Below are 27743 nucleotides of genomic sequence, written 5' to 3' on the forward strand. Positions count from 1 at the left end.
AGCTCCCTGTATTTGGCCTATCTCCTCAGGAGATTCATGTTAAGAAACAACTGCCTTAGCATCTGGGAGCAACCTACCATCCCAGAAACAACGCTCACAACGTGATTCACGTGAAGTCTGGTTTGCCATCCATTATTAACAAACAGCACTACCTAAATAACCAAGGGAGCTCAGCCTCTCAGCTCAACTCAGCTGTACACTGACGAGACAACTGCACCTTCACAACCAAAGTCAGGAAGTCTCAGCAGTGCAGTGCCAGCAGAACTGTTTTCTCTAAACAGATTTCCCTAAGAAACAGAGAAAATGAGCGCTGCTATCTGGCCTGTAAACGAGGGCATTCTGGGTGGATTAACCTCGGGTCAATACCCAACTGTGACCACTCAGAAAGAATATTATTTCAGATCCACAGTAAAGTGGCAGCACAAACGGCTTTGTGGTTTTGTGATTGTATTTAGTGGCTCGTGGAGCTGTACAGCACTGCCACTTGCTAGTTTCTTCCATAGGAAGCTTTTCCAAAGCATACAAATGAATGACACACTCAATATAGTAATAGTGGTATTTTTCCCGGATTTTTTAAACTGAAATTAACTCCTCAAATCCACCTCTCTGTACGTACCGCAATGTAGCAGCTGATCAACCCGCCTCTTTTATGCACTTTCAGCAAGTCTTCAAACAGCTTCATCTGCTCAGAAATAATCTCGCCATATTTGCCCTGTACCAAATCAATAGATTCTGCCACTGCTCCAGTGAAATCCACAATTGCATCTGCAGCACTGCCTCCGTCCAGGGCTTCATAAGATCCAGCCAGCCTGGAGGCAACACAGAACATTCTCAGTTACCAAGTGGCTGTTGTAATTCAGCTTGAATGTAGGAAATACACTTGTGTTTCACCACAGAACAAAACATCAGCTTGCATATAACCATTTGCTGGGTTTCTAGGAAAGAAGGCGAATGACCCTTGAGGTTTTGGGCTGCTGAAGGAAAGGTACATTGCACTCTTACGACTCCCCAAAGGAGTTTTCAATCATGTTTAGGTTCTCTACTAGCAGTAAACCTAAAACCTATGGAAAATATGACAGAGTTGAAAGAAAAACAAACAGATGGATAGAAGGGACAGCACTGAGGACTAAAATGACAATGAATTAGTTCATACTTTGCATAAGCCTTCTCCAACAGTGCACTCCAGAATTCATTTTTCACATTGGAATGGCAGTAGATCAACTTCCCATCCATTGTTGGCAGCAGATCATCAACCACCACCTCTGTCCATTCTCCAAAGCACCAGAAACGGAAACGGAAAATCCCAGCGTATTTCTCTGGGTTTTTTGGGTCCCATTCTTGTTCGTTAAAATCTGGAATCACCTGAGGAACCATGGAAAGGAAAGTTCACCAAATGCACCATGTTAGGATTTGTCAAGAGGGCAGACTGCCCTGGGGCATGCGCTATGCTGGTATTCAGCTTTACGAGTAGTCGATCTCAAATAGATGAGGTGCAAAAAGAGGCTGAACTTGGTACAACATCAACTATAGTCCTATTTCAAAGAATCATTTAGGAAAGTCACATTCAAATTGCTCTGCAGGGAAAGACAGAACCTATTACACTATTAACTGTGGCTTTGTTATATCTCTTCTTTGGTGCTCAGTGGGACTGTGGAAGTCTCACAGGATGAAAAAGCAACTTCTGAAGAAAGCGAATGTGAAGTCACCAAAATTCACACTCATTAGAGGCACAATGGTTCTAAAGAGAAAAACACTGGTTGATAGGTAGGGAAACAACAGGGTTTGTTAGTTTTCATGTACCAAGCACACTGATCATCTACCTGCTGCCAGAGGTTCCTCCTCAGAGCCAAGCAGGAGCATGCAGCCACAAACCAGCAGTTCCCCAGGGTGCCTTGGTGTAAATCGTGGGAGCTGATTCCATTCACAAAGAGGTGCGGGTCTTCACAGAGGTCCTAACAAAGCAAAACAGCAGTTACTGGAGACTCCACTCCAGAAATGATCACAGCATCCTTCCAGCTATTCCTCTCCACACTTGGTGCGCATCACATTCCCACTGAAGAGTGGAGTTTCTGTACCAGGAAGTTCCAAAGCTCTCTGACACTGACTGTATTTGAAAGTTGTGGTACACAGGATTAGGTTTCTATAACTAGACTGTGTTGCTTTATCTAAACACCAGGATTTGCCTCTTATTTTATCAGTGTTCCTGGTTTTGCCCTCCGCTGAGGGTGATCTTTGAGGACTGGAATTAATTCAACATTTGGAAGACTTATTTGGCATTGGCACAGTTAATGAACTAAAAGTAAATTAAAGGAGAAGGAGGAAGCATGACAGGGAAAGGCTCTGAGCAGAAAGAAAAACATCAAGAAAAGCAGCAGGAAACGATGCTACTGACTCCAGAACTCTAAGCTCCTCTTCCTTCTCTGCCACTCCCTTGGCTGACATACTGGAAACCCTCTTCCACCACCAGCATGAGTTATTGCATCCCACCCAGCACCAAAGGCAGCAGCGAATACATGTCTGTGAATTATGCCTCTTATTCTCTGGGTCTTGTCTTGCTTATTTCTCTGGCTCTTATTAGAACCACTCCTTCCTCCCCTCCCATTGCTTTCCTGGCTCCGTCTCTATTCACATGCAGATTCTCACCAAAGCACAGTCATCTCTTCCTGTGATGTCTCCCTGTTCCTCACTAGCTTGCCCCTTGCTGTGTCTTTATAGCCTGCAGATCAAGGCAATGGAAGGAGCACCTCTAAGTATCACTGAACATGGGAAAGCCACAGGGGTACATTTTGCAGCAGTTTTGTGGTCATTACCAAGAAATCCTTGGTAGACAGTGTTCTGCTGAACATCTGTGGCCTCACAGTCGCAGAGAGAGCTTCCCAAGCAACCCTTCAGAAAACAGGTAATCTGCCTGCCCCAGTATTGGTATGGAAGCTACTGGTTTCAACCCAGTGATTGCTCATGACTCTTGTGTGAATCATTGTCTTCCCTGACTGGTTTGAGAGGATGGGGGAACAGAGAGCAGTAAGAAATTCTGCTCTTTCACAGTATAACTCTAAATTCCAACACCGTGGAAAGGAAATTATCTTATATCCAGGCATTAGAAATGCAGAATAAGTAACACCCTCTCCCCTCAACATGGCAGGAGACTGCAAATTCACTGCAGTCTTTCCAGTTGGTTATCAGTAGCAGAGTAAGGAGCTGTGCTCCTTACCTCATGGATCCTCACTGCCCTTTGATAATTACAGATGATAATCCCAAAACACCAAGACTGCAATCCAAGGCTGGCCACACACCAGGCATGTCAAAACTTCTCAGCCTTCCCTTTGATGGGACTGTGACAAATCAGTGCCAGCTGAACTTAAGTCTCAGAGAAAAGCAGCACCTCAGTGAGAGAAAAGCCTGTTTTCCTGGGCTACCTTAGCAGATGGCAGCTTGAAGTCAGCTCATGGTGTATAAATGCATGGTGCTGCTGCTGTTTGCTGTAAGAAAATGGTATTTTTGGCTTGAGGCATTTCTCATTAAATAACAATTGGTAGAGATTTTAAATGCCTCTTGGGAAACAAGTAACTGATCATTACATGACACTGTTCTTCTGCCAGCGTTTCTTACACCTCTTCACTGAGAGACATTTCAGAGCTTATTAACGGACTTTAACAGAATTCTGAATAACAAAACGGTGCCTATGAGGAAAACTGACCATGTACCCGATACCCATCTGCATCATGGACAGATTCATTTCATCTGCCTGGATGCTCTGATACAGAACAGCAGCAAAAGCTCCAGGCTAGGCACTTCAGCTGATGTAAGTCAACTCGGTTGCCTGTTGCAGGGTTGACATCAGTTAATTGCTTGGCCTTCATGGTGGTAAGCACACATTCCAAAGCCAGCTCGGATAGACTCAAGTTTCAGATCCCATTTCCATGCATCTCTGGCAGCAACATTTTCAGTTTGTTTTTCCTTTCAAAATGGTATTTTCTTAGCATAATAAACATGGGATAAAAGGAGCCTTCAGAATTAAAATTGTCCAAACTTCTCTGTCACTACAGGAAGCCAAAACTTTCAAAAGACATTAAGCACTACCATGTATTACAAATATCTGCTCTTATTTGGGTTGCTTTGATAAAAAAAAAACCACATTAAACTGGTATTTTTTAATTGAAGCATGTCTTGCATCTCACACAGTCCTCAGAGAAAAAACAGAGAGCAACACGTGTCAGCTGCCAAAGCTTATGGATGAGATTAACATTTGCTGATCACTGGGGTCCAAAGCAGACACGGAACAGCAGAGCTTAGGAACAGCACCTCCCTGATTCCACCACAGCCACTAAAGTCTTCAGGATCCTGCTTGATAAACCCTTTCTTATTAAGCTGCCTAGAAGCCCTGGACTGCTGAGACTAAACACCAGAGTAAGAAAATGACATTAACTCTTTTTCTCTTGTCATTAATTACAGCCACTATAACAGCTTCTGTGATGGCTGTCACTGTGTGGCCCAGATGAGATGCACACCACCACTCAGGTACAAGCTCTGGCTGATTTCAGTTGTCTGCTCTCTCGGGCTTTCTGCTTTTCACCATTTATGCAGAATAGTAAATTCTAAGGGAAACTTTTGAGATGGCATCAGCTAAACCGCAATCCCCCCACTACAGCTGGAAATGTGCTATTTAAATACAGTTTTCTGCAGTCCTTGGGAGGATCTTGAAGCACTTCTGGTTGTCCCAAGCATGTAAAAAACCCCCAACCAAACACACCCCCCCCCCCCCCAACCTTTCCAATAATGTTCCCAGCAGTGATAATTTTGGACAGCTGAAGGACCAAGCCATCAGTGGAATTACAAGAAGAGATTGACATGAGATGTGGCCCAGGAGCTTCAGGAGACCTGGTGCCTTCTCTCCCTTGCAACCTAAGCACCCAAGCACTTGGACACTGAAGTGCTTCCTTGGCAAATATAGTGGTTTAGCCCTTATCCCTTTGCTCAGGATCAGCCTGCATCATCTGTGCTGTAAAAAAAAGAAATAGCTTCACACTTCCAAGAAAAAGTTTAAAGGAGGTTACTGAGTTATGATACACCATTGACGTATAACAGCCACACTATTTCTGATACGCCACCACTAATAAAAGCATTTGTCTTATTATTTATGCCCACAGGGAGCATTCCAGCATCCAAGAGAGAGCTCTCCCCAGTTCTCCCCTTCTGCAAGTGCATAATGAAATAAACACCATCTGCAGAACTATAATTAGGCTATATAGTCTGAAAGTGAGGTAAGAGGATGCAGGGGCTCAGAGTTCTGCTGAAAACCTTGATGCTCTTCTTTTCATACCAGACTTCCATTTGCATGACAGAAGTCTATTTGTGTCATCTCCTATCCTTGCTACTCTGCATAGGCTTTAAAGATGTGACATTCAGTGTTACTCAACGACGATGCTGTGAGAAATAAAGTGGCTCACAAACCCCTTTTTCTGATTTAAATCGGTTTCTCTTCATAATGGAGTAAATGAACTGGTTAATACTAGGTTGAGAGAACACTGAGCAGTCTGGAGATGAGAAGCTCAGTTAATGTGGGATCACAGAAAACAACAGTGGGAGAGACCTTCACAGGCAGTCAGTCCTAACAGTTGCCTAGTGTCCAAACTGGTTATCCCAAACCTACTTGTGACTGAAGCTTCTTTAACCTCCATTTAACACAGTGCATGGGGGAAAGTTCACATGCTTCCTCCACTGGTCAGCATTGATGGGCTGCTCTACAAACCCAAGACTTCTGTGAATGGAGAGAACAGTTACTTTTCCTTTCTACAGCTACCCCTCATATAATCTAAAAGCCTGTAACAATTCTCTCTCTTCTAGTCTTAGTAACTGGTTCTTTGTATTTTGTATCACTGGTGAAGTGCAGTGCCCAAATCCAGACACTATGCTCCAAATGAGGCTTCAGCAGTGCTGAGCAGAACTCAAAGCTCTCATTTACTGAAGCTGGGGTCCTGTTTTCCTGTCTTTTTTCACTTGAACTTCACACATATAACTTGCATTCAGACTGTGACCCAGCCTTTGATCCTGTTCTACAGACTTGCTGCCCAGTCATTCTTTCTCCCTAACTGAGCCATGAAGTCACTTAATACCAAAGCACTGAACTTGGTTGCATTGATGAAGTGATGCTGAATTCCATCCTATTTATTCCACACTATTTTCTCAAGACATCAAGATAAGTTTGAATTCTCCACCCTGCAAACTGGCTTGCAATCGTATCTCAGTCCTTCAGAATTCCCATACATGCTTTTTTAGCCCCTCATCCAAGTAGTAATGAAAATACTGAAGAACAGAAGACTAAGGGAGATTTCTGTAGGGCTCCATCGATACAATGCCAGCCTGAGAGTGCTCCAAGTCATTTATTTCACCAGCTCTGCATCCCTGTTACAGAAGTTTGAATGAATGATTTTTCATACTGTGGAGAGACATACCAGATATTGCCACTCTTATGAAAGTCAAACTATACCAGATCTACTGCTCCTCTCTAAGTCACAAGATCCATCCCATCACATGCTGGAAGGAAATCAAGCTGGTAAATCAAGCTGGTATGTATTGGTGACACAATCCGTTTTTATAATGCAATCTATGCCATTAGACTAACAGTCATCTGCTCAGGTCTGACAAACTGCAGTCAGGAATTTCACTGGGATACAAAATGTTTGGACTGAAGTACAGAGATGAAAGATGGCAACTTGGCTTTTGCTACAACATCTCTTTCTTAGGAAGTTTCAAAACAATGTGAACCATGGCAGACAACAAACACCCATTTCACTGGAGCTACGGAATGGTTTGTATGTTCTCTTGGCATAAATATTATCAATTTCCATGAACTAAAAGTTATGCTCTATTGGTTATAGCAGGGAGAAAGACATCCAAAGGGTTAATTAATTACCTGTGTGTCTTCACAGATAGAAACTGAAGCTGCACTGTGAAACGCTGAGACATTTCTGATGACTGAGAAAAGGTTTAATGGTTAGTGTGTGTCAGCTGGCTCAGGCAGAAAAACAGAGATTCAGGGAAAGGGAAGAAACAAAGCAATAATGATGTCTGCAACCGAGATTTTCATAGGATTCAGTAGCATTTAGAGCTTACTTTCTTCAGCACCCTTTAAAGAACCCAGCCCTAACATAAAAAATAATCTACCTTTGCTTGCACACAAAACCTAGAGACAAGCACTGTCCTTGACCTGTTCAGACTGATCAACTTAAGCCCAGTACATCATCCCCTTGATTTTTAAAGCAGTTTGAATTATGTGAGAGCTGAGAATTCTTTCCATTTTCTTCTCCCATCCTCATGTCAACTCCTGTAGAGGGCGAGGTCAGTGCAGGGAAGGGGAAAGGCAATTCTTCCTGAATATGGATGCAAAAATTCAGCTTTGGCTACAGCTGCCTATGAACCAACCTCCCCAGTGGAAAGCAGCAAGCACAGCACTTACTGAGGTTGTGTAGCTGAAGAAGTAGAAGAGATTGTCTATCCTATAATAAATCCCAGCTGTGCTGGCATGTTTATAGAAGCCCTCTCCAGATCAGGCTCTTTGCCAAGGCAACTGCAGTTAGCCCTAAGAAGAAAAATAACTGGGTCCAACTGCCTTTTGCAACCTTGTTATGCCTGACAAAAACTGCCTATGGAGTGAAAAAAAGAGACGTTTTACATTACAATCCTGCCCTGTGGTATAGCTCTAACTCCTCAGAGGGCAGGTCCCAAGGAAACCTCCACCAACAGAAAACTGGAGTCAGGTTTGACCCTGTCTGAAGCAGCCCTTTCTGAGACCAGGATTGGCTTGATCTTGTAATGTCACATAGATGAACAAAAGGAAGACTTTGCCCTCAGGTTTCTGTCTGTACACCTCAGGATCAGGATGTGTAATTCCTCTGTAAAGTTCATGCCCACTATCTAGCAACATCCCTTCCCGAGAGGAAGGTAATGCCCAATACTGCTTAAAAAAGAAACCCAACTGTACATATGGAAGGGAAGGGTATGCCAGTTTGCTCTAGCCTTGGGTAAAAACCCCCTCAGTTACTTGGGGATTGAGAAATGCTTCTTCCCCCTCCTCCCTCTCCAATAAGTCCTGTTACAAAACCAAATGCATCACAGACATTTTTATAGTGCTCTTTTTTCCCCCTTTTTCAGTTTGGGGCTGGTGGTGACTAATACCCAGTGAAGGCCATGGGTGGCAGCCTTGCCCTGCCTATGGGACACGTATATTTGGGGAGAATCTGAATTAACGTTTTGGAAGAAAAGAACCCCAAACATTGGGCAATGTGGTGTGTATCTTGGCTGCGTCTAGATTCCACCTGACCCTTGGAGCGCTGGAGCTGCTCCCAGCCAGAATGCTGACAGTTGCTGGAAAGGGTACAAATGATGTGCATGGGGCTGACCTTTTCCTGAACCTCAATAACAAAGTGTTTACTCAAGCTCTTAAAGTTCTCTGCCACTTCACCCCAGAAATCACTCAAGAATACAATGGAAAGCTTCCTGTTCTCCCAGGACCCTCTTAGAAGTATTATCAGACATCTCTTACACTCTCGTAGCTTGTGATGCTTTAGATCAACATCCTATAGAACTGCAGTACATTCATAACACTTTGTTTTCAGAGAAAAGCTGCCTTGTTTAAGAACATTTTTTTTCTCACTCCACTTTCAAACAACAGCCTTTGCCTCCTTCCTTTTCTCTGGTACCTGCTCCCTCCTCTAAATTCAGTACTACAATTTGTGTTACTTTTCTTCATGAGCAGCAATCAGAGATGCTATTCTTAGGACTGGATTCACCTCGGGAAACAGTCATGCTCTCTCAGTTAGGTGTCCAACCTCCCCTGGAACCACAACACAGGTTCTTCCAAGAGGCAATTTACAGACGTTACCAGCCACCTCTCACGGTCTGGAAACACTGGAGAGAGGCCTCTCTCTCTGCTGATCACACAAACCAAGGTAATAGTTCAGAACAGGCTTTTAACCAGCTGCTGCACAAAATGTTATTCTTCGTGTCTTTGATCAAATAAACCCAGTAATACATATCACAAAAGCAGGCACAGTGAGTTAGAGGAACTGCATCCAAAGCAGCGCAGGTTAAAACCTAGAATATACCTATTTTAGAGGTTATTTTATCTGAAATAGTATTAATTGGTGATATGAAGTTAAAATCTCTCAAACACTACTGCTGGCTTAGCAAACACAGACACTGAGCAGCCTGAGATCACTTTGGCTGGTTGATGTTGCAACCTTCTCCGGAATACCTTATTTCCTCCATGTCTCACTCGTTAGCAATTCCAACCTCTTCATTTTCTGCTATTCCAAAGCTGTGCAACAAAATTTTGGGAGGAAAAAAAAATTAATCAAAGCATCAGTTTAATTGGCTAAAATAGTGTATTTCAATTTCTTCCCATCAGAAAAGGCACCAGTTTTGGGCCATAAACCAAAGGTTTCTTGTAAAATGCTTCTAAAAGAATTTGCTGTGATTTCAAGATGGTGAAGCTCCATAAAAACAGGTAGATACAGTAGATATATTACCTGAAGGTGGACAATATTCAACACTTACTACCATAAACACAGACATCAAAAGAGCTTTTGTTGGATGAGCTGCCCACCAGCAGTGATAAGGACATTAGCAATTTGTTTAAAAGTCATAAACGAGTTCAGAACCATTCTTAGAGATTAGAATGTGTATGGCTGCAAGGGGATACACAGCATGTGGGGAAGGACCCCCAGACAAGTCAGACTCATTGCATGTGAGCTCTGCAGTTAGCCTGTACATGTGCCATAACGGAGTGCTACTTAGCAACTTGTAACTGCTCCACATGGACTGCCAGCAGCCAGGGACCTCAGAACAGTTGGGTTTTTTTCTCCAATGGAAAGAAACTGAGGGCATTTTCAAGAAAACCCAAGTGTACACTTCATTTGAGAAAGAGGTGATACAAACCAGCCTATTTCTGCAAAGAAACATCTCTGCATTAAATGCATGTAACAGAGGGATGCCCAAGTTCAAAGACAATCAGTTTAGAGCGACATCAGTTCCAGGCACACACTAATGTGGCTGAGGTCAGACACAGGCTGTAAGTCCACTCACAGTTCATTAGATCAAAAGGCCACCCACTGTTTAGCTATAGTTTAGGTTTTTTACTGCTTCCTCAAAACATGTTTTTCAGTCAAGTTCTTGAGCTAGATTCCCAAGATGGGGAAAAAAAAAAGTAAGAAAAGGAGGGTGGAAAACGTCACACACAGTTTTCCACAACACTGAAATATTCAGCACTGGACCAGGGTGCAATAAACAATTCCCAGGTCTGTATCTGGCTGTGGAGGCAGCTATTTGCTTTGCCTGATAATGAGCATCAGTTTGGCTCAGTGGCCATGACCTTTCTAGGCTTGTCCAGTCTGACCTTAAGCTGTGTCTCAAGGGGCTGAAAACTGACGCAGACTGAATTCCTTATCATTGCCTTTTATGAGGCGTTTACAGCCTTTTATGAGCTGTTTACAAAAAAGTATTAGGTAGATTTCAGCAGAGTCACCCTTTGGGGCTTTTTTGGGGTATTTTTTTGTATTATATTGGGCATTGTGTGGCAAAAATGAAGACAGGTCATCTAAGAAACACCGTCTGGAATGAAAATTCAAATTAAGCTGATTTGTTTTGCTTGAAAGGAAGTATTTCCTCCTTGTCCAAAGGCAATACACAAACTTAAGAGGTTAAAAAGCTTAAATCTAAACCATCAATCTAAGCATTAAAGAGCATAAACCTCTCTAGCAACAAGTTTCTCCTTTTCCCATCCTTTTCCAGCAGGATTTGGTTTCAGCCTAGATTCCAGTATCTACTAATTATGGCATTTATCTCAGACACAGAGATATGCCCAATACCTTGAGAGAACCATAGCATTTCACACCATCAGAAGTTCATCAGATCCTTCTACAAGCTCTAGAAAAAAGCCTTCCCCATCAGCCTACTCCTTGACCTTCTGGTATAGCCCACTCCTTCCATTCACCGTCCAGACTGGGTGTGAACTGCAGGCAGGACAGTGACACCAACATCTAGTGCTGCCTAGGTGCCAGCAGGCGTCAGGTCAGCCAAGTTATGCAGTGAGGATGAACACCAGCACCCATCAGAGTGGTCAGAAAGGTCACCAGTGTTGCAAATTGCCCCCAAAGGCAGCAATACAGAAAATATTGCTGAGGAACAAAACAGACTGACCTGTGCAGAGAGAGAACCCAAAACATACCTGGTTGACAGTCTGAACAACCAACCACCTTCCCATTTCAAGGAATCTCACTGCTTGCCTAAGAGTTCAGATTCTGAGCTACTAAAAATGTTGCATTAGAAATGATACAGCAGCATTTGTTTTACATCTGAATGCTAGAAGCATTTTTATGATCAGCCACATCAGGGGATCGTCTCTCGTAAATTCACAACTACTACTAGAAATATATTTACATATCTTAAAAATAAACAGCAGCTTCTAAAACATCTCTTAAGACCTCATCTTGGAAAGATGGCCATCTAGCAATAAAGTTATCATGAGATAAGTTGCTTCAGTTTTGAATGATGAAACTGAAACACTCACAACAGTCATTTCCAAAGTGAGGCACTTCAGCAAAGGTGCGGTTCTCCTACCTGCCAGGCAGTCAAGCACATCCTGTGCCATCCATGTAGGCTAGCTCTGATTTTGCCTAGGATAGATTGTTACGGGACTGAAATAACACATTTTTGGATAAGCCCTTTTCCTTCTATTAGGTTAAAAAAAAACAGGAAGCTTTTGAAATTTAAGGAACCATATTAGGTGCTGAAGGGTAAGCATGTGACTAATATGCCATCTCTGCAGCCAATGATGCCAAATGATGGCCAGTACTGCCACTGTATCCATGAATTCACTTTAGTTCATGCTTCAACCAAGTATCCTCTTTTCTAGTGCTGCCTCTTATCATTGTTCTCACATTTGCTTTTCTTACCCACATTCTGTTATCAACTCATTTCAAAAGGAATCAGTAAGAATTCTGGTGTTCAAAATTTTTGCCTGTTCAAAGCACCATAAAATTTCCTTTAAAGATGGAGATTTTCTATGAACATTTAGGAATTGCTGTGAGGACTTGAGGACTTGAAGCCTCTAACCATCTGAGATGACTGAAACCTTTCAAGGTCTTCTGTTGTGAGAAACAGTCTGCTTGTCTCCTAGCAAGACAAGTTTGAGAGGTGCTGGTAACTCAAACATGAACTTGATTAGACATCAAATTCCAGCTAGTCTTAGAGCACAGTGCTCCACCTCTAAGTGCTGAAGAACCACTCCAGTTCCAGCACTGCTCCCCTTCTGTGGGGTTTAATTTCTTTATGATGTACCAGGAAAACCATCCCAGCCAGCTGGAACTCTAAACCCCATCAGGGACACTGAAATCATTCCAGCTCACTTCTATCTCTGGTAACCTCTCCACTAGTGCTCAACACACAGACCACTTCCAAGAGAAAATCATGAGTCACCTTTTAACCCCACCCTCACACCATCCATCACATTAATTACTTGATTCAATCAGGGTCTAACAGGCAAAGTAAAGTTAGTGGAAAACCTAAGGAAATCTATCTTAACTCTCCAAAGGCAGGGACAAGGGCCTGTTTCTAATAACGCTGGGGTTTGCCAATGTTGCTTTTTTCCTGTTTTACTGTTTAAGTATTCACAGTGCAGCCATTATGGTCATTAGAAGGGGTTTTAATTCTTTGCAGATTTCAGAATGTCTGCAGAAGTAGCTTCACATGGTGTCCTTGTCTCTTCCAAGCACACCATCCCCCTTAGAACCTATGCTGTTCACTCTATTTAAATGTTAAGATGCAACCCAGATTCCCAGCCGTAAATCATCATCATTCCAGCTATGCCAAGGGGGTGATGTTGCTTTATGCAAGGGGAGGTACAAGGCCCCTCAAGCCCCTCAATCCACCCATATCCATAGATAGATACTGCTATACACCAGAGATTCATCATGTCTTTAGGAATAGAGAAAGCCCATTAAGACCAGGGATGAGAAATGCAATCTTTGTATTACATTTGAAATGTTTGGATTAAATTTGAATTTTTCCTCTTATAGTCCTGACATTAGCTGTTTTACCAGTTAGATCCCATGCCCAAATGTGAAAACAGCTTCTAGACATCACTTCTGAGAACTTCCATTGTGAGCAGAGTCAGTGAGTGAAAGAGGAGGAGGTACCACATTCACATCTCCGTTTAGGGAGGAAAATTAGATGTCAAAGTCTTACATGACGCTTATCTGAAGGCAGGAGAAAACAGACAACAGTGGTCATGCACAAAATCTACAGCAAGATGAGCTCTGCACAAACTCTTTGCAACTCTACATGGCTATCCTGGTGACCAAGGGAGAGCAAAGCCCTGCACGCATGTTCCTCATCAGTCCCACAAGTGCTTGTACCTGTAGTAAAGCTGAAGCAGCAGTAAAGCTCTCAAGTTGCAGCCTAAAGTCCAGCCCACAGCTGGATCATTGCTAAACGAGATTTAGTTTTTGTCTCACCATCACAGGACTGAATGTTTATAAAGTCAACCCCCTATTTTGATTATTTATTGACAGTGTCAGACCAGAAAGTGCTGTCTCTATGCAAAAATCAGACCTCAATGTGCTCTATACAGCATAGAGGCTCTTTATTAGACAGGACAAGTCCTGAAGGCTTTTTTAATTAATGAGGCCAGTTCTGTCCTTTTCCAGATCCCATTTTCCACCTAAAAAGTTGCAGCCAACAAAATAAGCATCTGCATAAAGCTGAATGTTTCATTATTCCTGGTGAAACAGACAGACATGGGAGTTAGAGAGTGCATTTTTGAGTATCCACCTAGAGCAGGCTGCCCAGGACAGTGTCCCAGTCACTTATGAGTATCTCCGAGAAGAGAGATGCCGTTTCCTGATGTACATGAGTAGGTGGAGATGGTTTCCTGACCTGCAACACTGGCCAAAGTTCAGTGCATAAAACCCAGAAGAGCACATTTGCACTTAACAGTGTATTTTCCTGATAAAGAACCTTTTAGTTCCTACAAACTTGAAAAGATGTAAATGGGGAACATTTTAACCTTTATGATTAGGTTAGAAACAACACCACAAAACCTTTTGTCCTGCCTTTAGCAGCTGTAAGTGAGCTTTAAAAGCTTCCAGGAAAACGTACATCTTCATTTAATTTTTACATAAAATATTGAAGGACACATTTAAATCACAGGGAAAGAGCATGAAATGAAACAAATTATTTTGCAAGTCCAAGACATAATGGCTCAGAACATCTCAAATTCCAGGACTTTACTCATCCCAAATACCCTTTTATCTATGGAAATACAATGAGAAAAGCATAAACATACAAAGCATTTTTGGGAGTCTCGGGTAAGGCTGTTGACAGAACAGCACCTTAATTGCCTTTGCAACTGGCATGTTTGGGCTATAATTTTTCCTTCAGACAAACCAGACATTTAATTCTTTAGGAAGACTGAATCAATGAACTTACAATCACAGTAAAAAGACTTAAGCTAGCTGAGGATGTAATCCTTGGGCTTTTCGTTTTACAGCCTGATATTTTACCATTTCATCCCTGCCGTCATCACATTGCCTCAGGACAAACAGAAGCCTCTGAGAAACCAATTTTCATCTAATGACGATTGAACCAACTAAATAAAACCCTGGCATTCTAAGCTTTAAAGAAACATTCAGAAGCTTGGAATTGTGCTGTTTATGTTCTAGAAAAGACGCTGAGGTTGTTTTGTACTTTTTTTCTTTAGAGGAAAAACGCAGCAATATAAGAAAGTCTCCATCCAATCTGAAGGAGGAAAATATAAACTGGATAAACTGCCAAGAGAGAAGATAACAAAATACTGGCATCTGGAGAGCTGTCTGCTTGGCAAGCATGCATGTCATTTACAAATGTTTGCTCCTAATTATATCCCTGGAAGACTTGGGTGGGTAATACTGTTGAAATAGATGCCACTTTCAAAACTATCTCTCCATCATATTGAAATGCAACACTCAAAGGGTGAGTGTATCCAAGGATGTTGCCACACAAAAGGGGTCCTTATGCCTCACACTGTCCTGGTACCTGTGAGACCAGCGGGAGGAAGGCTGGAGCTGTGTATTGGGACATCGCTGAACTCCCAGCTCCTCAGCAAGCTTTTTGAGGAGGGAGGGCAGGGATGCTGGCCAGGAGGCACTGTGGTTTTTCCTTCCTGACATGACACAGCCAACACTGAAGAGCAAATGAGGAACAAAGAATTTTCTGAAGTAACACCAGAAACGGGATTGAGCCATCAAGTTCATGTCACGCAGGGTCCACCCAGTCACCAGACTGGAGAGGTTAGACATGGGGTATTTGCTGACGGCTAAAGGTTTTATAGATTGTTGCTCATCTCTTCTTCTGGGTAAGCTCCATCTTAACAAGATTTTCCAGGCAAAACAAACAAACAAAAAAAATAAATTATGGAATTAATAAGGGTGAGCAACAGCTCCATTCTGGGAACAGTCTGGCAATTCCAGGAGAAACATGTCACAGCTTCCCCAGATGAAAACATCGAGTACAAAATATTCTGGGAGCAATGGTTCATCCAGTCAGAAACCAAGATGAAAACACACCAAAGAATGTCTTCATGATGCCATACTCAGCCAGTTAGGGGAAAGGCAAGATGGCACCCTCGACCACAGCAAAAATCCCAAAGCTTTGAAAGGGACCAGGGTTTTACCCCCAAAACCATATTGTTAATACGGAGGTGCACCACCTTGTATCACTGATGGGAATGAGAGTGAATTCAACTAAATTCATAAATTCCCGTTTAGAAAAGGATGCTTTCTAAAATAACATCTTAGGAGAATAAAGCAGTATCTGTTCCAGTCCCAAGAGCAATTCTTGAACACCCATCTCGAAGAAGTGGGGACCTCTCCTCCCAAGTCCTGCAGCACCAGGTTCTCCCGTGCTTTCATTTTTCAAATTGCTTAACACCCTGAAGCACAATCAAAGTCTCCTGAGGCCTAAACCTGCCACCAGTTGGGTGTCACTAATTTGCTACAGAAAGGTGAGGAAAGGGACAAAGCCTAGAACAAGTCAGAGTTCCTGTTCCTGACAGATGGACTCAAGCAGAACTGGAGTCCATCTGAATGAAATACCATGACATCTTTGGGGCTTCTTATTTAGAGCATGGCTGAGCCACAGCACACCGACTTCCCCAGTGCACCTCAGCCTTGATTTGAACTGCAGATTCTGGTCTAGGAAAATGGGACACGGACGAGGGGCACACAGCTGTACACAACCTTCTGAGACTTGAATCCTGGCCACTGCCAGCAATAACAGTTGGGATGGATTAAGGGAGTTAAGAGATCCCTACTTGTTAGTTTGGCTATGTGAGAGGAGTCCTCGGGGCACCACACTCAGCTCTGCTCACTTCCACACTACAGGAACAAAACTGGGAAAGAAGGCATTTAACAAGACATCTGCAACAGCCCTTTATGTTTCATGGTTGTTCTGTCCAGTAACTTCTCCATGTCTGTCCTGGTTTGGGCTGGGAAAGAGTTAATTTTCTTCCTAGTACCTGGTACAATGCTGTGTTTTGGATTTAGTATGAGAACAGCATTGATAACCAATGCTCTAGTTGTTGTTCAGTAGTGCTACTGCAAGTCAAGGACTTTTCAGTTTCCCATGTGCCTTTCCTCACTGGCAGAGCAAGAAGTCGGGAAGAAGCAGATAGCACTTTTGACCCCAGCTATCCAAAGGGATATTCCATACCACAGAATGTCGTGCTCAGTACAGAAACTGGCGGGAGTTGACTTAAGCCACTAACTGCTGCTCAGGTCAGCAGATGGTGAGCAACTGTTTTGTGCATCACTTGGTTCTTTTTTCCTTGGGTTTTATTCATCGTTCTTGTGCTCCTTTTCATTACTATTATTATATTTTACTTTGTTCCCATTATTAAACTGTTCTTATCTCAACCTACATGTTTTACCTTCTTCTAAGTCTCCTCCCTATCCCAGCGGGGGAGCAGAGTGAGCAGCTGTGTGGTACTTCACTGCTGGCTGGGGTTAAACCACAACAGTGCTTCTTGGACCCATCTTCTAGAAGAGCTGACAGCTGCACTGTCATCTGGAATATTACTGTTTTCCCATCACTACTCTTAGGACATACAAATACTGACTCACCCCAATGAGAAAAAAAAGCTAACACCACTCAAATCTTATAGCACAGATTCTTTGTCTCTGTCTGCCTTTAAAATGCCACAGATCTGCCCTGATGTGACAACACAAATCCAAAGCACTCCTTCGTCCTCCTTCCCACTGCACCATTCTGCTTCCCAAGTCCCTGTCACGTGTCCATGTATGTACATCCATGTATGTCCCATCCTGCTTGCTCTGGGTGGGGACCTGGGAGTGCGAAGCACTTGCAGTTATTAACAGTCATTGGGACCAGACACAAACTGAGTGCACAGTGAATCTGGCACCCACACCCTGACATAAGGGCTTCATATTTATATGAGAAATTGGGTTGGTGTTGCAAGTGGAAATGCTACTGCAAGTGGATCAAGATTTCAGGGTGCTGGGGGTTTATACTGGTGAAATTTATAGTTGTATTTGTTTCACCTTTAAGATACTCTCTCTAGAAAAATGCAGTCAGGTAGAAAACATTTGCCATTAACAGGATTCTTGCAGGATCCAACGCACAGCAAAATTCCAGAGACAAGCCTGTTAATTATTACTTGCGCGTTTTAGTGACAGAGGTTATTTCAGAAAGATAACAGGCTAAATACTTCAGGATGATAACAGGCTAAATCTGCAGACAAAGTCAACACACATTTTCCAAACCCAAACCTCTGGCAATAACCTGCAATTAGAGTGGCTGCTGGAAGATGAGACAGGACTCGCAGCAGAGCATGTCACAGCCACTGTGAAAGGATCCGTGTTGTGCTGAACATGAACTAGCACAGCAGCCACAGCCTGGGCACTTCCACCCAGGATATTCACCCATCCAGGCTACTCCCCTTTACTGTGATCAACAAATGGGCCTTCAAGAGCTTGAGGAAGGATATCTTCTGGCAGCTGTCTCTTCTACTCTGGCAATAAAGGCCCTCCCCTTTGCTCTACAGGAGTTGACTTGTAAGAGATCAGCTAACAAGAACAGATGAATAATAATGTTAAGCACAGGGGACAAAATCATATGCTCTTTGGTGCCTTCTTTGGAGTCTGCCTCTTTCCCCAGGCTGCTTTCCCATCTTGTGAGCCGTCAATCATGTTTTACATAGCTCATGTAACAAAAATGCTCCTGTTTTTCTCTTTTCCAGCCAGCTGGGAAAAAAACACCTCCCAGTTGTGAAACACACAAGCACACTCCCCCCAAAACCCCACCTTTGCCATTTCTCACCAAGTAAGAGCCATGGACTGCATCAAACATCTGCATGTAGCTCACAACCTTCATCTGCCAGGCTGTTGCTAAAGGGTATTGCTCTGGTGCAAGTATTTCCTTCTGCTCTTGACTCACCTTGGCTACCAGCTCCTTCTGCCCAATTTCTGAGGCAGCAGGACACAGCACATCCCAGATACAGAAGCAACAGCATCTTGATGGAAGTCATGAACACCCCCGAGCATCCTTCTGTCTGCAAAGGATGACACTTATTTGGTCCCTTGCCTCCTTGCTTCTCAGGGAAGTACCCCTTTTCCCCCAAACTCAAAGCAAATCACCATAAGAAGAGCTAGAAACACACACAGGCTCAGACCTGGTTATGGTGCAAGGCAGTTATGCTGATCAAACCCCAACAATAGGTACTGAAGCACAAAGACTAGACACAAAGGGCTGGAAAAGCCCAGCACAAGACTCCTCAGAACGCCTGGATCCTCAGCTACAGCACCACAAACAACAGCAATTTGGATGATTTGCCTGGGCAGTTTCCTTTATTTCTGCAAATGGTAGGAGGAGAAAAACACAGGAGCAGTCAGGGAAGGGAGAAACAAGTGAAGCTGTGCTGCCTTGTAAAGGGACAACTCATTTTCTGTAGTGGAAACAAAAAACCCAAACCAAAGAACCTCAACACCACAAAACCTGAGGAGAAAATAATAATGGGAGAAAGAAAGAAACAAAACAAAGCCCATGATGTTTGCAGGGAGCTGCTCGGCCGGACACCATCAGAACATGCCGTTCCAAGTGCCTTAGGAGATGAGCAGGGGAAGTCCCTTTATAGCTGGAAAATGCTTCCTTGCTTCCAAGAAACAAAAAAGTCTAGAAATGTTTTATTTTCATTCGTGTATTTGGGGGAAGTTGCAACATCCAAGCAAAAACTAAAACAAATGCTTCAACTGAACAGTCCCTCCAAACCACCTGCCTTTTTTCCCCCCGCAGAGGTGTTCGCTCTGTCTCAGCACTCCAGGGCAAAACCAAGTGGCACTTACCCCTCCTGGCCATTACAACATTACATTTCCTTCTACAGGTGTAAATGATCCAAAGCAACTGACTCCATCAAACAAGACAAAGAAGAAAGCAGATTTCGAATCCAGCTGATCCAGAATTACAGCCATAAGGTACAGATGAGACTTGTTTTGACCTGGAATTGGAAGACCTTGCCCTCCACTTTCAGGCAGCTGCCCCTAGCAGCCAGATTCTGTAGGGCTTTCATAAACCCTACTGCTCCAGTCTGCAAATCACCAGGATGCAAGAACAGGGACAGGCGAGATGTATGGAAAACTGCTAACTCCACTAAATGTACCCTCACTAAAACTATAAAGCTCTTCAGCAGAATTTTTAGCCTCTCCAACACAAAACCAAGGTTCAGAGGCCAGCACTAATTTTACCCTTAAAGAAACACACAGCATGATGGAGTCCTGCCTCCACCAGGATCTCAGTTCATTGTTAACATCACTTACATTCACACACCACCCCTCCACTCCAACTCCAAATTCAATTTAACAACCTGAAGACAATTCCACTTAATTGCAACTGCATCATCTTCTTGGGCTCCAACTGCCAATCCCTGCCATTTGAATGTGCTGTTGCCAGGGCAACGGGCGTGAAGAGCATGCTTTTGTGTTGCCACATGCATCTTTGGGAGCTGTGCCAAGGCCTGAGCTCCCACAGCTGGGATGGGTTTAACGCCTTCCTCCCCAGAGCAGCCTGCCCCTGCCACCAGCACAGGGCTACAGCAGCCAGCCCTTGGCAAGCAGCTCCTTCTCCTCTGCAGATCGACACCTGCATGAGCATGGCAGATGGCTGCAGCCAAGCTCAGTGGCATCAAACACTGAGGATGCTCTAACACTATCAAATCAAGCATTCAGCAGCGCTAGACTTCATTTGCAGGAGGTTATGAGGAACACAGCTCATCGTGTACATGGCTAATGAGGAAAGAATAGATCATTTACCATCATTTAGAAGTCATTTTCTTCTGGTGGTTTCCTGTCTACCTGTTATGTCTCCTCACCCACTCCCTCCATACTAACAGAAGGTTGCACCAGAACTAGAGGACTACATGTTCTCTCCACCTCCACAGTTTTAACCTAGAAAACACAATGAATGTGTACAGAAACCTTCCCATCAATCTCTCTGAATACCCTCCAGGGCAGACTGCTTCCCAGAGTTTAGTTCTTAATTGCTTTCCTATTTCTTTAAGGTGAAGGGTTTAAACTTAGGTCAGAGCCTACTTTGCCTGTGACCTTTTATACCTCTCTTGAGTCTGCACGGCTTATGCTCTTCTGTAAAAATTAAGGTGCACTCCAACCCTTCCCTTGGCTAAACATACATGTGCACATATATGAAGAAACATCTGATGACCTTTTCCATAGCTGAGAACAAGCTGGAGCTCAAGATCATAAACTAAATCTGCTTTTAATGGTAAGTAAAACTATTCGTAACAATGTCAAACAGCTTCCCTGCTACTGCACTCGTGTAATCACAGCTCACTGCAGCATACCAAAGTGCCTGCTAAAACGATAAACAGTGTAATGCAGGAATGCTGTAATCCTCTAGGAGCCCTGTGTTGTTGTACATTAGTGCAAAGCCGAGTCCTTAGTCCTTTTCTCCTACAAACATGTTCCAGAGAAGCACAACAAAGGTGTAGCTCTCCCAACCTACAACCTGGAGCCACCTTCGTATTCCCACTAACGCTTCCACATGTTTGAGGCACATAAAAGGGTTTCTGAGCTCCCTTCCAAGCTCACCACCACACTTGGAAACACATTTCCTCACATCTCAGATTCAGGCACATTCCATACGTGCCAGTATTTCAAGCGCAAACACAAATGCTGCAGCACACAGGGCTTTCCAACTTTGTGCTCACCTGCACTTCAACAGGAGTCAGCAACCACCAACACCACAGAAACATGGACAATCTGGGCACAGACAGGGAAACAAACCCCAAAACTTTGGCTATTTCAGGATGTGTCCAGCAGCCTTTGCAGAATAAGTCATATTTTCACAGGAGAACAATAATCAGATCCTGCAAACCTCGAGAGGTGGAAGGTGGGAGGTACTTCTATTCCAATTAAGCACGAGCACTGGCACTGCCCATATTTTTAACTGGAAAGAAGAGGCTGAAGGGAGAAAAAAGCATGTTTAGATCTGGAAAACTCATCATTAGATCAAAAGCTACGCTCCAGAAGGGAGCTCTGTGTGTGTTAAATACAGCAAACCAGAGAAGTGTCACTATTCAGAAGGACTGTTGCAATCAAACCAGTTTGTCATACAGAAGGCAGCAATGCAACCACACCGTACTGCTAAGAGTTCACACAGCTTTGCCATGCCTGTTTGTGGTATTCCCCTTTAATCTTCACTCTCCTCCAGCTCTGGATTGTCCCCAGGCCCCATCCGAGCAGATCTCCCAGGGTGCAATGAGCTGTCACTGTGCTCCATGCCCTGAAACTGTTCTTGCACTGCTCAAATGCAGAGGCAGTGCCAGGACACCTCCCTTTCCAGTGCCTCTCCTGCAGGCATTACTGACTTGAACACGCAGTCCCAAGCATAAGCAGATGTCTCTGGTGTTGTTCACAGTCAAACTGGAAAACAGGGTTAGACTGCAGCAATGCAGCTACAGAAGAGAGAGAGGAATCAGATGAGGAAGCCACGCATGATCTCTGAGGGGCATTTAACCCGGGCATGCTTACACCCTGCAACCAAGGCTTTCATGACACTCATTCCACGGAATTTATGGGATACATCTAAACAGTCCAGAGGACTGCTTATTGTGCCCACAAATCCTGTCACTGGGAACATAGGTGGAATAAAGAACACTACTACAAAATACAGCTAACCCAGACTAAGTGCCCAGGCAGGCATGCCACAAGCCCCCTCTGCCTTCCAGAGGGCAAAAAATCTTCTAAGACAGGTATCAAGGCAGGGTAGGTTTCCAAGGTCCAAATCAGCACCTGCAACTCTGAAGATGTTTCAGTTCCCGAGAGCTGAACCAATAGTTTTCCATCAGTTGGTAGCAAAAACAAGTTGCTGCCACCTTCAAGAAGCATGTGCAGGTACAGAAGTCAGAGCTCCCAAGTTCTCTGCCACCTCAGTCCTTCACACTGCCCTGAATAAACCACCAACCTGCTCATCCCACACTCCCCACTTTGGGAACTGGGAAACTCTTGTTTATTCCTACTGTTGTATCATTACAGAACACAGTGCCTTATTTCCTTGTCCTTTTCACTTGTGTGGTGATAACTGCCCCTGAAAGGGTTGAAAATGGTGAAGAGTAGAGAATCAGGCCCATGGCATGCAGTGTTTCTGGGAACACAGGGCAGGCAGTGGGCCAGGAGTATGCAATTCTCCGCTTTGTCACGTATCTGACCTTTGGCACCAGTGAATTAATAGGGATTTAATCAAACACAGCAGCAGTCCCTCCTGCGGGCTGGGACACCAGAGGGTTTTCCTGGAAAGCAGTTCAGCAGTTACTGTCACACAGCACCTTTCTGTGCTGTCTTACTGAGAAAGAACCAGCTCTGTCTTTCCACATAAGGGAAAGACATAAGTCACAGACCTGTCATAATGAGAAGATGCAGTCGAAAGTAAAAACAGGGTCAAGCAGAGAAACCAGGAAAACACATAAGACTTACTGTGTAGGATCAGACTTATTTTCCTTTATGAAGAACTAAAGAACATCACTTACTGTAAAGCAAGCTTACCCACTCTTTCCCCACATGCATGACTTCCCTGGTTGGGGAATCACTGCCATTTGTTTAATGCTGACAAAGATGTCCTTGGGATTAGATACTTTTCACAAGGTCAGTGCTCAGTAGAAAAGTTTGAGTTAAACCTGAGGTTTAGTTAAAAATAAGACAGAAAACACCCTTTGAGCAGAGTGACTGCTCTTCCCAGGTATTTTCACTAGAGATGCTTGCTACTAAAGCCAATGCTGACCAGGACCACCACACAGAGACACTGCTTGCCCTCGGTAAGGGGTTAACCAGTATAGGTGGCTGAGGACACTCCAGGGCCAGCAGAGATAGCAGGGCGTGAGAGGCCTCTCCTACCTCTTGGCAGGGGACAGCTGCCCCAGCCCCACTGCAGCCCATCAGAGGGGATGGAAGCTCCAGGTACACCACAGGAAAAGGGCAGGATGGGTTTTGACACCAGTATCAGTGGGCAGAAAGAATGGCCACCGATGGGAGGGATTTTTCTTCTTTTTTCTAACAAACCAGCAGGTTTTCCCAACAGGAATTTTCAGGTATTTTGTGTCTTACATTATTGCTTTTGATCTAATTCTAAAAAAGGAGAGTCCGCCAGCACTGCATTAGGTCCTAAAAGTGCTGCTTGAAAATGGCTGTGCAAAATCAGCCATTTATAAATCCCTGCTCAGACCCTTCTGTCCAAGGGCAATTCTGATAAGCCCCTGCATGACCTGCCTCACAGCAGGCAGAGACACTGTCCCTCTGTGATGGTGTGGAGCAAACAGAAGAGGGAAGGACGTACCTCAATTCTCATGCGACACAAAGGGGTCAAGTGCAGGTGCTGCAATAGGAAAGTGGGGATATGTTGACCCCACTGTTCTCTCAGTGGCAGCCTGAAACAGCACAGAGCAGTGGGAGCAACACCCTTTGTGGTGTTGGGGGCAAAAGAGGGAATAAGGTGTACTTCATAAAGACGTGTTACAGCAAGGAAGCCTCCTGCACACTGAAGGGGTCTGGAAGACGCTGCACCTTTGAAATGGACATGCTCAGCTAAGGTACTATTTTAGAGGTGGATGGAGGAACTGAGGCATTAGCAGAGTCCCACAATATGAAGCACCAGCAAAGAACTCATGTTGTTGGCATTAATCCCTGAATTCACCCTCTGAGCTAGCGGTTGGCAGAGAACAGGCACTTGTGGAGTATGATTCACCTCAGCCTAAAGCCAACACTTCAGGTATGTCAGTTCTGTCACACACTGAACACATCGATTCCTCTCCATTGCCTGTAACGGGAGCTGGTGGTGACTGTCCCACATCAGACATCCATTACAAGCATCCGACCTTTGGGCATGGTGACTCCTGCCCAAAGTGCTGATGAACTGCTGTGGGCACCCTGCACACAAAGAAACCAGGGCCCAGTACTGCTCACAAGCAGGGCTCAGCACTCCTATTTGTTGGATGATCCGCCTGTAACATGATTTTTCCTTGGAAAGTCATGCTATCCCAGGGAGACTGCACGGTAATTACACAGTACCTTTTGTGCTCTCCAGTTTCTTAATACTGGGGTGCCACAGAAGCAGCACTGCCCTGTCTTTGTTCTCTTTCCCAAAGCGACTTTAAAAGTACAAAACAAGCAATTAATGTCAGACGTTAATGACCTATCTCTGCGAGTCTGACTGGAATGAGCAAACAGAACACATTTAACATTGCAGGTGCAGCTCCAAGGACAAAAACAAAGTGGAAGAAACCCTTTACCCCTCCTCCTCTTTTCTTTCACTTATACTCCTTTTTCCATTAGAGCAGAATAAAACCCTTCTGACAATACAGATACTCTCCTAAGCATTTTCTCTGTCTGGCCACCACCAGCCAATTAGGGTAACTGAACAAAGAACGAGCATATTTGAGAGCTGAAACTGAAATACTGGCTTTCACCTCTTCTCAGAATAGCTTTAAATTCACAGATCCAAATGTACTTGTTTGGACACTGGCAACAGCAGCAACACCCCACAGCAATGTGTGCTCTGGGCAGCACTCCCCAGCTGCTCACACAGCTACACAGGCTTCCTAAAGCAAAAAGCTGCTTGCTTGGACTATTACACACAAGTAGAAGCATCCAGACAGGCTATCCACTGCCTATGTGGATGGTGGGAAGACAGGAAACAGTATCACCATTTAGTTCCTTCACGTTCAAGATCCTGTATGAACATCTGGGAGTAACTGGGAGAGGCACAGCTGTAGTTTCTGGGCGAGCTGATGAGGCAAGATGACTAAGTGACCTGCTCAGGGTCTGCCTCAGTAGATGACAGCTCTGGGCTTTGCCTTATGCTCACATTGCAAGGCCATTTCCCTCTCCAAAAGAAGGAAATGCTCTGGAAAGCCCATCACTCCAAAAGGACAATTAAGCATTCAGCCAGTCAACTTAGAGTGCAAGATAGCCCCATATGGCAGAGAGGAGGCAACCCATGAACAAACATTGGGAAGCAGACCCTCACCTCTGCTCTGCTGCACAGATACTGGCCCCTCTCCCTCAAGATGTTCCATCAGGCTCACTATGAGAACTTGGGCAGCTTCCACCTCCTTGGAGCAAGGCAGGCAAGCAAGGAAGGCAGAGCTTTACAACAGCATACAATCACTGAATGACTGAGGCTGGAAGGGACCCTTGCAGGTCTCTAGTCCAATGCCCCTGCATCATCATCCAGATCCTTAATGAAGATGTGGAACAAGATTGGATTCAGTATTGACCTCTGAGTACAGTGTTAGTTACTGGCCTTCAACTAGACTTCATACAACTGATCACCACCTTGAACGAACACACAAAAGAATGGCCTAAAATGGCATCCTTGTCTAGACTCCAGCTCTTGCTTCACATCTCTGAGGAAGCACAAAGGCTTTCTCTGACCTGGCTGTGACTGGCTGTGTATTTTCCCTTCTAGGAGGGGATGAAAAGCTCCAACAGGAAAGCACTACAGAAATAAAAATAAACCCAAAGACTTTGGAATGCCTCTGGTTTGTTTTCCAAATTCATTCTCCTTATTCTTCAATCTCATGTCTTACTTGGAAAACTGAGAAGCAGGAAAGCAACTCTTGCTCTGCACACCAAGATTTCAGTATTGAAGCTGCTGTGAGGAATGAACACCACCACGAAAACAGGAAAAAGAGGAGCAATTAAAAATAACAACCCAGTCTCATGCCATCCTGGCAAATACAGCACAGCCCTGGTCAGCCTGCTCTGTTATCCCCTGTCACAGAGGGCAGGGAACAGCACCAGCTGCATATGAAGATCACACTGTCACTGACATCATGTTTTCTAAGACACACAAGTTTGTGCTTCCAGAAGGTGAACACCAGTCCCAGAAGTAGGCATGGGTGAAATAAAGGACAGATTCATCACGCTTAAGGGTAAAAACACTGTGTGCATTTGACTAGAGGCTTCCACTGTCCTTTTCATTACACTTGTCAGAGCACAGGAGCAGATGACACTTTCTGATGGAAAGCCACGCTGTCAAATTTGGGAAGGATTTTGTATTATGAATTATTAGCTCATGGCCATGAACTGCTTTAAAAATACAAGATATGTGAAGCATAAAACCTCAGAGCAAACCGATTAACAGACCCAAATATTAACAATTTGAAATGTCTAGCGCATTAGTCACAGTTAGAGCAAACTGCACATTTGTTTTCCTGGTAAGATGCTAGTAAAAGCGGCAAATACACCTAAGCATTATTGGTTGTGTGCAGACAATAGCTGTTCATTTTGAAGATGAAATCACTGGCGTGGAATCAAGACGTTGTACAAGTCAAAGGCAAAATCCATAGAAACTTCAGCACAGCCACGCAGAGACCTGACACAGTATCAATAAAGGAAAACTCGCCCTCTGGGTAAAACTTGCTGCTAAGACTTTATCAGAAGCTCTCTGAAACACAGCCAAGGAAGAAGGTATCATGATAAAGTTCACTGCAAAACAAAGTTTTGCTCAAGCATCTCTTGGGAACTCACTTTCTCTGCATCAGCTACACACCTCTGTAGATGAGTCCTCTCTTACACTGCAGATGTCATTTAGAGCTCTTCGACACTTATGTAGCTGGGCTTTGTGGTTCCAGTACAGTTAATACAAAAGGTAACCTGGCAGCCAACTATACACACATGGTTTCCTCTTATTTTTGGCACTATGTAGAGAGCAAATTAACTGATTCTGGGAGCACAATTTAGTTCCCTGTGGAGCAGAAATGAACCCATTTGCTTTGACCAGAAAGTGTGTATCTGCTTATAATGAGGGCTCTCAATTCATTGCATTGGTGGCAGTTAGAAATATCTAAGCAGTTTTTAGTGTAACAAGACCACTCCACCAATGATGGCTTGGGGTTTGCTACCTCAGATAGACCCCTTGCTGTGGCTCTTCTCTTTCCTACTCTCTCCTCCAAGAAAAGTTACAAATCATTTGTTTTTACATATAAATGATCTGAAATTGGAGAAATTCCCCTTGCTGCTGTGAGATTTCCTTTCCCCATACATTTTAATGAGGCACATGTTAACAACAGAGAGCTCTGATAACAAACCCTAAGCCAACATTATTATTAGAGCTGTTTCCAGCATTCCAGGCAGGAAGATGCTACCTATTCAGTTAGCAAAATTTTATTTCCTATGGTGTTTTCTGCA

General features: G+C 44.0%; 1 protein-coding gene across 1 annotated transcript in view; it reads right to left on the reverse strand.

The window, feature by feature from the left end:
* Nucleotides 1–27743, reverse strand: part of CAPN6 (calpain 6) — a 56169-nt gene that overhangs the window by 19141 nt on the left and 9285 nt on the right. Inside the window, exons 4-6 of the mRNA XM_061445718.1 lie at nt 1821–1952; nt 1154–1362; nt 617–809 (exon numbers count right to left, since the gene is read on the reverse strand). Coding sequence (XP_061301702.1) covers nt 617–809; nt 1154–1362; nt 1821–1952 — 534 coding nt within the window. The remainder of the gene's footprint in view (nt 1–616; nt 810–1153; nt 1363–1820; nt 1953–27743) is intronic.

The sequence above is a fragment of the Pezoporus flaviventris genome, unplaced genomic scaffold, assembly GCF_033815535.1.
Source record: "Pezoporus flaviventris isolate CSIRO_AGI_PZ_B2104156 unplaced genomic scaffold, CSIRO_AGI_Pfla_v1 ptg000005l, whole genome shotgun sequence".
NCBI lineage: Eukaryota > Metazoa > Chordata > Aves > Psittaciformes > Psittacidae > Pezoporus > Pezoporus flaviventris.